Source organism: Acanthochromis polyacanthus, chromosome 1 (genome assembly GCF_021347895.1).
Source record: "Acanthochromis polyacanthus isolate Apoly-LR-REF ecotype Palm Island chromosome 1, KAUST_Apoly_ChrSc, whole genome shotgun sequence".
NCBI lineage: Eukaryota > Metazoa > Chordata > Actinopteri > Pomacentridae > Acanthochromis > Acanthochromis polyacanthus.
In genome coordinates this window covers 59326222-59337207 of record NC_067113.1, presented here as the reverse complement: position 1 = coordinate 59337207, position 10986 = coordinate 59326222, and the positions used below count along the sequence as shown (strand labels likewise).

At 39.0% G+C, this 10986-nt stretch overlaps 1 protein-coding gene across 1 annotated transcript; it reads left to right on the top strand.

The window, feature by feature from the left end:
• Nucleotides 1-1400: 1400 nt before the first annotated feature.
• Nucleotides 1401-10579, top strand: LOC110959037 (arg8-vasotocin receptor-like). The gene is made up of 2 exons (XM_022205775.2): nt 1401-2570; nt 6172-10579. Exons 1-2 carry the CDS (start codon nt 1616-1618, stop codon nt 6453-6455), a joined length of 1239 nt encoding a protein of 412 aa, XP_022061467.1. The 5' UTR covers nt 1401-1615; the 3' UTR covers nt 6456-10579.
• The last annotated feature ends 407 nt before the right edge of the window (nt 10580-10986 follow it).

Genomic DNA, 10986 nt, shown 5'->3' with positions numbered 1-10986 from the left:
AAGCTTCACTGCCATTTTTCTGATAAATTAGGACATTTAAAGATGTCACCTCGAGGTTTTCTGACTTTTAAAGTAAAGATAATGTCATGAAGAAAGAACCAGCAAGTTAACAGCTGTAAAACAATGAAACTTAACATTCCTAAGGGTTCAAGTCTATTTATATGTTTAATGTTGAATAAATTCTCGTGTTATGATCACATCTCGAGTCTTTCTGGACTCTCTTTGACTCTTCTCATGGTCGTTTTTCGTGTCTTTGTTGACAGTTTGAGTCTACAGATTCGTCTGTAGTGTCTTTGTGGAGGTTTTGAGTCTTTTTGTGGACTTGTGTGTCTTTATAGATGTTTAAAGTTTTTTTGGTAGATTTGAGTCTTTTGTAGTCATTTTTATGTCGTTTTCTGCATTGAAACGTGTGTTGTGTCTATTTGTAATGATGTTTGGTGACTTTATGGACATTTTGAGTGTTTTTGTGGAGGTTTGGTGTGTCCTTGTGGTCAGTTTCAGTGTATTTATGGATGTCTGAAGTTTTCTGAGAAAATTTTTAGTCATTGTAGATATTTTGAGTTTTTTAAGTTTCCACCTGTAGTGTCTTTTTACTGTTTTTAGGATCTTTGTGAACATTTTGAGTGTTTCATGGACAGTGTGAGTCTATGGATTCCTCTTCAGTGTCTTTGTTGAAATTTTGAGTCTTTTTGCAGACGTGTGTCTTTATGGATATTTGAAGTGTTTCTGAGGTATTTTTGAGCTATGTTTGATCAGTTGTAGTTTCTTTGTCTGCTTTAAAACTTTGTGGACATGTTGTGTCTGTTTACAATAACTTCTGGTGACTTTGTGGACATTTTGAGTGTTTATTGGAGGTGGCGTCTGTCCTCGCAGTCAATTGTAGTGTATTTATGGATGTTTGAAATCTTTCTGAGGTAATTTTCAGTCTTTTGTAGACATTTTGAGTTTTTTGTGTTTGCCTGTGGTGTCTTTTTGTTGTTTTTAGTCTTTGTGGAAGATTGGACTCTTTAGGACTTCTGTCTGTAATAGTTGTTGGAGACTTTCTGAATGTTCTAGATCTTTTTGTGGACATTTTGGGTCCCTGGTCTGAGTCCTTGTTTTGGTGTTTTATCCGTTTGTGGAGATTTTTCAGTCTTAATGTCTTGTAGTTTTTTCATTTATTGTTTTAAATTTGACGTTTTTCCTTTATGAGTAAAAACTTTTATTCCGTTCAAAATTATCCTTCATAAACCTTTTCTTTTTCTAAATCAAAATCAGGGATATATTTTGCTTTCTGTAGATGATGATATGACCACACACTCAGGACAGATTCCTCCTGCAGGCTGTTCTTCATGTGCAGTGTTTATTGGCTGGGAGGCTGGACTGAGTGTGCGCTGGTTGGTGTTCGTGTGTCTGGACTTTAAATGCGGCTGAAGCTGCTGCAGAGCAGATCGGAGTCACTGAGCACCATGGAGGGACAAACGACGAGACTTTATTTTGTTGTTTGCGATTTTTGACCCGTTTCTCACTGAGCTCGTCTCGTTCATGTGGGAACATCTGGCCAGTTGGACGAAAACTGTCTCCGCTGGTTTTGCGCACAGACCGGGAGGCGCCACGGTGTGTAAAACCCGCTACCATGTGCTCCTCCTCGGATAGTTTCTGCAACATCACCAGCCACAACTGCACCGAGAGGCTCAACTTCACTCAGCTGGAGACCGGAGCTTCCACCGGGAACCTCACCGGCAGCAGCAACGACAGCGACCCGTTCGGGCGCAACGAGGAGGTGGCGAAGCTGGAGATCACGGTGCTGAGCGTGGCGTTCCTGGCGGCGGTGGTGGGGAACGTGAGCGTGCTGCTGGCCATGTACCGGACCCGCCGGAAGCCGTCCAGGATGCACCTGTTCATGAAGCACCTGAGCCTGGCCGACCTGGTGGTGGCCTTCTTCCAGGTGCTGCCGCAGCTCTGCTGGGAGATCACCTTCCGCTTCTACGGCCCGGACTTCCTGTGCCGCATCGTGAAGCACCTGCAGGTCCTGGGGATGTTCGCCTCCACCTACATGATGGTGATGATGACCGTGGACCGCTACATCGCCATCTGCCACCCTCTGCAGACCCTCCAGCAGCCCACGCAGCGCGCCTACCTGATGATCGGCTCCACGTGGGCGGTCAGCCTGGTGCTCAGCTGCCCGCAGTACTTCATCTTCTCCCTCAGCGAGGTTCAGCCGGGCTCCGCCGTCTACGACTGCTGGGGCCACTTCCTGGAGCCGTGGGGGGTGCGCGCGTACATCACCTGGATCACGGCCGGCATCTTCCTCGTGCCCGTGGTCGTGCTCGTGTTCTGCTACGGGTTGATCTGCAGGACGATCTGGAGGAACCTCAAGTACAAAACCCGGAGGAAGAGCGCGGCGGCGGAGAGCAGCAAGGCGGGAATCCTGGGCAGTAACTCGGTGAGCAGCGTGGGCACCATCTCCAGAGCCAAGCTGCGCACCGTCAAGATGACCTTCGTGATCGTGGTGGCCTACGTGGTCTGCTGGGCGCCGTTCTTCACTGTGCAGATGTGGTCGGTGTGGGACGAGACGTTCTCCTGGCACGGTGAGGCTCACGCTGTTGTTTCTGACTTATGGCTCCTAAAGCGCAGCTTCTTGTGCGTAAAACCTCTCCAGAGTCTCTGTTGGTCTTAGTTTGACTGAAATAAATAAACAAAAAACGGCGAAAATCAGGTGTGCCAGAAAGAAGTGGAAAACATGAAAACTGGAGTACACTAAATGGAAAAAAACGTGTAACTTTGAGATCACATGTTGTGTATGAATATATAACTATTTGTAAAAAATAGCTATTTTTGATGTGGACATTATTGTACCGCTTTGGCCTGTTTCTAAAAGTTAACATCAACATTATTACTTGAAAATAATCAAAATAGTAAAATAGTCACGTTTATTGCTGTTTTACGTTTTTTGGATCCTTTGGAACTTCTTGATTTAACTTCTTGATGTATGTTTGAACTTTTTACACCAGTTTTGGTTTAAAAAAGAAAAGGAAAAAAAACATTTCTGCTTCTTATTTTAAAAAATTGGATATTTCTGGGCTGCTGTGTTCATGCAGAGTAGAGAGGAATGAAAACAGATTAGAAATATAGTCATCTATTATCTGTAGCTACCTGTGGACACTTGGAGAAATTAAGAAAAATCTAACAAATACATGAATTATGACAATTTTTTATTTTAATTTGACACATTTTTAATTACTTTTTTGGCTGCAAAGATTATGGATTATAATTTTAGCCAGAATTAAAAAATATATATTGAAAAAAAGCTTTGCCTCAAGAAAAAGGAGAAATGCTAAATAAGGGAATGAATGAATAAATAAATAGAGAGATATGGAAAAAGACAATATTGAAGTTGACATTTTAAACTTGAAATAAACAAAATCAACTTCCATAAAGTTTAAATGAAGTTTAAACACAAAAATGAAAAAGTGGAAAAATATATAAGTAATATTGAACAATTACACAATTTTTAAAATATATTTAGCCCTGAATAAAATGTAAATTATATATAAATAAAAAATGCTTTCCCAAAAAAGAGAGAAATATAAAAAGCACAATAAAAATATTAGTTATGTTTCCACTTTTAAGCTTTAATATTTTTTGATTTAAGGATTTAAAATGCCACAACGGCAATTTGCAATTTAAATATTTCCCTTTTTTGTATTTTTTTCTGTAATCTTGGTTCATTTCTGTTTAGTTTCAGAGATTCTTCCTGAGGAAACGCTGCAGATTCTTTTCTCACCACACAAAGAAGCTGAGCTGTTCTTTCCCATTTTAAGGATTTAAGCTGCTGCTGGTCGTTTTCTGGCAGGTTTTTAGATCATAAAAAGGCCGAATCCTTCCATGTCAGTCTGTGAATTCATTCCCAGCTGCTGCTTGAAAGCCTCCCGAGTCGGTGAAAGTCGGAGTTAAAAGCTGTAATGAAATTCTTCAGGTGGATGAACAGCTGGGAGGTTTTTACAGACTTTGAAGCTGTGAAATAAAATTCATATCCTCACCTGCATCACAGAAAATCACCCAACTGGACGGCACACATCTGAGCTTTAGTAAAAACATAAAAAAAACGGGTATAATTAATTACGTAGAGCAGCTCCTCCACAGTTATTTCCATTTCTTCCACTGCGGTTCTAGAAGTTTTAACTGAAGAACCTGAACAAATGGTTCCAAGGATGAATAAAAAATGCAAATATGGTGCATTCGTGATGTTTTACATTTACTTTAATCGTGTCATTCTTTAAGGAAAAGCTTTCACACTGAAACATCCACTTTTTTTCCCTTCAATCAAGGATGAACTCCCAGCAGCAGTTTCTGGGTGTTTTTTGTCTCATTTTTCATCACTGTTTGCTCATTTTCCTCTGCAGTATGAAGTCCTGCACCTCTAAAAAACAGAAAAACCATGAAGAAGCAAAAAGAACTCAGAAATGTCTGCTGTGCAGCAACTAGAAACGTTAAAAAAATAAAACAGAGACAAGCTCAGTGATGTTTTCTGTCAGTTTTTAGCCTTGAATTTGACATTTCTGTTTGTTTTTTGAGGTTTTTGTTCGACATTTGTCTTCCGTTTAATGTTTCTGCTGGTTTTCAGGTGTTTAGTTTGATATTCGTCTGGTTTTGTTTTCTGATGTTTTTGTTCTTTTTTTTTTAAAAATCGTTTTTTAACTATTTTTGCAATTTTTAATCCTTCTGGGGTTTCTAAGAGTCTTAGTTTGATAAGTGTCTTTATTTCAAGTTTTTTTGGGAGTGTTAGTTTGATATTTCTCTGGACTTTTAAGCTTTTTTATATAAATGTATCTGGTTTTTGAGTCATTCATCTCAAATTTTTTTCGGTCTGTTTTGAATCTTTCAGTATTTCTGTCAGTTTTTCAGTCTTTTTTGGAATTGTTGAGTTTTAGCCCAGCTTCAATTATTTACCTCACAACAACTGAAAACAAACTGAAATCAACACATTTAACAAAGTGTCCAGAGGTGTTACTAAAACTGAAAAAGAAGACAGTGGCTCTGCTTGCTGTAGGTAGTTTGCTATTCACATTTTATGTTTGGTTCCTCTCTACTCGGTGGATACGCTGCCTGCAGTTCAACTGAAACCGTTAATTTTTCTAATCTGACTTGTAGTCGTAGATGATTCGCTCATAGCTTCTCAGTTGTGCAGAAAGATGCAGATTTTTTTTTTTTTTACAGAATGTAATTAAAGCAAAAAAATATATATTTTTTGCTAATTTTGAAAATCTGACATGTAGAGTAAAATGATTGAAATATCCCAATTTACATGCTTAGATTTGGATCATTTTCCCAACAGAGCAGTTAGATAGTTGAAAATCCACTCATTGGTTCTGTTTTAGAGTTTCTTGCTGTATTAAATGTTAAATTTGGTGGGTTTTTTTGTTTCGTTTTTTTTTAAAAACGACAAGATGCGTTTTTAAACCCATCGGCTGGTTTGGGGGTTTTGAGAGTCCAACAACAAGTTCATCGAACCCTTTTAAAGGAAATAAAATCTGACAGGAGCAAATACAAAAAATCAACAAAAAGTCCAGAAATGGATGGAGTTCAGAGGGTTAGTAAACAATTAAATAAGTATTTCAGCCAAAATGGTGGATTTTCATTTGTAGTCACTTTGAAAAGGTTGCCGTCCACAATTAGTAGCAATAACATAATAATGTACAACAGTTAAATGAAGCTACCTTCCAATAAAATCTAGTAAATTATGATGAAATGCCCTCAAAGATGTTGATAGTTTGCTGTAAATAATGACAGCAGTCAATAAATCTGACTAACATGGATGTAACGTTGTTATTCAGACTGACTCAGGCAGGTTTGTTCAGACTTTGAGGCAACAAATTCATAAAGAACAATATTTATTTTTCTACCTGCAGCTTGAAGGATTATCTGTCAGCAGCTTATTTCTGAAATAAACTTGGCGCGCTCTTAAAGGTGCAGCAGCCCGAGCTGTCATTGGTAAGGCAGCTCAAATGAAATTTCATTGTATATGAAAGTGTGCAATAAAGGTTTGATTGATTGATTGACGTGCAGAATGTACATTAAGCCACCGATTCCTCAGACTGGGGCTGCTGGAAAGAATTGTTTGACTCAAACATCTCGGATTAGTTGTTGACATCTCGAATTTCATAAATCTTCCTCTCTGTTTGCCTGCAGACTCTGAGAACACGACGGTGACGCTGACTGCCCTGCTGGCCAGCCTCAACAGCTGCTGCAATCCCTGGATATACATGATCTTCAGCGGCCACCTGCTGTCGGACTTCGCCGGCAGCCTGCCCTGCTGCCGAAGGCACCAAAGCAAGTTCCACTACCAGGACTCGGACAGCAGCATCCGACGGACGACGATGCTGTCTCGCCTTCAGGGTCCGAGGCTTTCAGAACCCTTCAGAGACCAAAACCCAAACCCCAAAAACTGCCTGCAGGCAACACCTGCATCCTGAAAACATCTGAAGACTGGTCCAAGGAAGGTATGATCTCATCTGAGGGTCACACCTACATTAAGTGGAAAGATTTACTCCGTGGCAAGCTTTGGTGTCGGTTGCATATGAAAAAATTGATGTATTAACTGACAAGATGAAGAGTTTGTGGTCAGACGGTGTCAAAACAAATCCAGTACCTTTAGATATTAAGAAAAATATCTTGTTCTTTCATCAGTCCACATTTTCTAGCTCTGGTTTAAGTCAGGATGTTGGGGAAACCATTCTGAAACCTTAGTTCTGGCCTCATTCAACCATTTCTTTGTCTTTGGGATCATCTCCTTGTTGGAATACCTAGCTGTGCCCGAGACATGATACTGTCACCACCATGCTTGATGGTAGACTTGGTTGTTCTTGGGGTTAAAGTCCTCACCTTCTCATCTCCAAACACATCTCTGGTCAATATGGACAAATGGCTAAATGCATCTTCATCCTGACAACATCTTAAAACTGGTTGAAGGAAGGTATGATCTCATCTGAAGGCATGGTCGCACCCACATGTGTTTTATTTGGTTTAATCAAGAGTAGAGTGGAGGTAACTTCCTGTAACTTTTAGATATTCAGAAAAAAAAAATTGTTCCTTTATTACAGTCCACAGATTATTGATGGGGTTTAGTCAGGACATTGAGGCAACCAGTCCTAAACCTAAATTTTAGCCTGGTTTAACCATTTCTTTGTCTTTGGGATCATCACCTTGTTGGAACATCCAACTGCATCCAAGATGTGATACTGCCACCACCATACTTGATGGTAGATTTGTTTATTTGGGGGTAAAGGTCTCTTTCTTACCTCCAAATTTATTAGCCAAATAGCTGAATACATCTGCATCCTGACATCTGAAAACTAGTTGAAGGAAGATATGATCTCCTCTGAGGGTCACACATCTACACCACAGGCGGAAACATTTACTCCATGGCAAGCTTTGGTGTCAGTTTCATACAAAACAGTGGATTCATTATCTTTTCAGACTGACAAAGTGAACGGTTTGGACTCAGTGTCAAAACAACAACTGTCAAGAAAATATTAAGAAAAATGTCTTGTTCCTTCATCAGTCCACAGGCTCTTGATGGGGTTTAGTTCAGGACTTTGGGGGGACCACTCTGGAACCTTCATTCTAGCCTCATTTAACCATGCCTTTGCCATTTTTGATGTGTGTCTGGGATCCTAGCCTTGTTAGAACACTGAACTGCATCTGAGACATGATACTGCCACCACCGTGCTTGACCGTAGCTTTGGTTATTTGAGGGTAACGGTCTCCTTCTCACCTTCACCATTTCTGGTCATTGGAGCCAACATTTGAAAACAGGTTGAAGGAAGGTATGATCTCACTTGAGGGCCACACCCACACTTTGTTTTCTTTGGTCTGATCCAGAGTGGAAAGGTTTCCTTCATGGCAGTGTTTATTGTTGGACTCACAGGAAAAATAAGATTTATTAGCTCCTGAGGCCGACACGGTGGAAACTTTGAGGGTCAGACGGCGTCAAAACAAAGCCAGTACTTATAGCTAGTGATGGCGAGATGAAACTTCATGAAAAATTGAGGCTTTCCATCCAATTGGTTCACTCATGGGTTGAAGCTTCATGGTGCTTCATTTGCTCTACTGCCCCCACAAGTGGACAAATAAAAGTAAAACAGGCAGAGTGCCTATAATGGCCCACTGGCTTTGCTATGTGAAGCTTTGAATTGTGTTTAAATGATAATGCCAATAAACAACTAATATACTTAATATAGTGTGTCTTTTTCCTCATAGCAGGGACAGAGGGGGAAGTGGAAACAAATTGGGGAGAGATTTGAGATATGTAGCTTGACTGTTTGATTGGGGTAAGGTTCTGGTTTTCTGTAAAGTGCTTCGATATTTTTTAATTATAAAACGGGCTTGATAAATAAATTTTTATGTGCTTATGCTACGTTTTGTTGTGGGACTGTGCTTGTGTTAGTAGTGACAACCTGAAAAACAAAGTAGGGACAACCAGCGCTCGATTTAGATGGTCGCCAGATCGCCGCGAGCGCCTGGAATGATAGGTTGATGACATCATACAAAGTGGCTGCCTCCATGAAGAATATGATATGATATGCGGTTCAGCTCGATCGCGCGGATTTGGACGGTCGCCGGGTCGCCATTTGCGACTAAAAACGTCGCAAATGGCGACCTGGCGACCACAGATTTGGACGGTCGCCTGTTAAGTATATTTCCACATCTGTATTTTTATTCTGAGATGCCACTAGAGGAGCATTGCATGATTTACAATTGAAAAAAATATCATGATTTATCTTAAACCGGCCCTTCATGCAGTTTCTGAGCAGTTTTCGCTCCTGTGTCTTTAAAGCCCCCCTTCCAAGAAGCCCACTTTCATCTGATTGGCTAAATTGTCAGTGTTCGAAAGCAACTTGGAGCAAATGACCAAATGGAGAAAACAATCATTGGTGCTTCGTATTTTTATTGTACACTGAACAAAAATATAAAAGAAGCTTGCACATGGTCTTTTCTGGCTTAAAGATCAATATAAAAATCTAATTTCTTTCCATTATTCCGTACGCCCACCATCCACCCCAAGCTCCTCACGCTAAATGCGGTGCTTTAATCATTTCTTAAAAAAAAAAAAAAAACAGCCAGTGATCCTGTTTAACATAATAAGGTGATAATATGTCTGCATTTTTAATCTATGTGGTTATTGCAGTAGTTTGTTGCTCCCCCAATGGCCAAAAACAGTAACTGCAATGAAATTTGTTTTTTATTTAGCTCGACCAGCAAACAGAAATCTGGTTTACAGGGTTTGATGTTTCTTTTTGTGCTCATCACACGTCAAACTATCTAAATACGGTATATACAGTCGTGAACTAAAGTTTACATGCACATGTAAAGAGTGACTCTTACAACTCCAGGTTTTTATTCTTTGTCATGTATTTTGCTTCTTTCGTAGGTATATTAAAGGTCATCTGAAAATATGACAAAACCCGATGGGTCAAAAATATACATACAGCAACTTAAATTTTCAGTTTTGGTGATATAAAAAGTTGCATTAGTCAAATTTTCTTACCTTCTTGGCCTCTTAACATGTCGTGAAAGATCATGATTGATTACAGCTGGTGGCTCCTCAGTGTCAGCAGCTTTGTTCACGACTGTATTTATTTAAATTTTTAATTTATTTAAAACTTAATTAACCTCTGCACATCACACAACCACAGCTACACGGTTAAGCTAAAGAAAATGCTTGTACCGTTAAATGTAGGTGCATAAATGAATCAATTTAGCTGCATGAACATATAGTGCATTAAATCAAATATTTTATTGGCATATTTTCAGGTGATTTGTTTTCTTGTTTCTGTGATAGTAAATGTTTTTGTGCACTTAATTATAAGTAAAGAAAAAAACAATTACAAAACTACAGCAGCGCTTAAAACACTGATTTCACGTATTTGTAGCTTGTAATCTGTTAAAAAAAATTGAGAGTTGACTTCATATAATAATTTTGGTTAATAAGCAACTTGTTTCGCATGTAAACAAACTGTCGACGCCGGCATCCACTCAGCAGGGGGCGCTGCAAAGACCAGCTAAAGGTGCATTGCAGCTCTGTCATTACACTTTTGAAAGGTACTTGTATAGTATTATTTTTTTAGTCCATAAATGTAAAAAAAAAAAAGCAAAAAAGTTTACACATTCAAAGAATCTTCAGTTTACTGGTGTAGACGATGAAGAAAACCGACAAACATTTACATCTGCGGAGCTCAAACCCTAAAAATTAACTCATCAGTGTCTCCCCTCTATCCACAGCACAGTGTTGTTGTTTTTGTTTATAATGTTTAAAGCTGTAAATATTTTCAGACATAATAGTTATATTAATGTGATTTTAAAAATACTATATTCAATGTACGTTAATGGTAATTAAAGGTGCACTTTGTTCAGTATAAATGACTTCAACCTTGTAAATATAGATGTTCTCAAATATTGTTTTTTTTTTTAAATTGGAGTCTGTACTGGTGTCTGTAAAGATGTTTTACCAATGTAATGTGTTATGTCTTCTATATAGTGTTCTAATATATATTGCACATGTTGTAAAGGAAGATAAAAGATGTTTCTTGTGTCCTTATGGGATGTCTGACTGTTTTATGGTTGCTAATAACTGCTTGCTGACACAATAACATTTTTATTCCTGCCAAGTTTGAGTATTCATCAAAGTAATATCTCCAGAATGTTTACATGAACTAAAGTACAGTTTTTAGAACAGACGCCCTGATCTGATCTTAGAGATGAGCATCGAGGTCAAGATATTTGTTTACATCCTGCTGTAACAAAGTTACTTCATAAGTTTAGTTCATAAAAATGTAAAAATAGGCCATAAAAGGCACTCTGTTACTGATCTAGTCTGTTCCGGCTTGTTTTAAACACATGGGCTCTGGTTGGAGATCATTAATCATCACATAAGTCTTTGTCATGGTGCCCGTTCACTAACTAAACAATGTACAATGTTCTCTGCTTGTTGACACAATCCTCTTT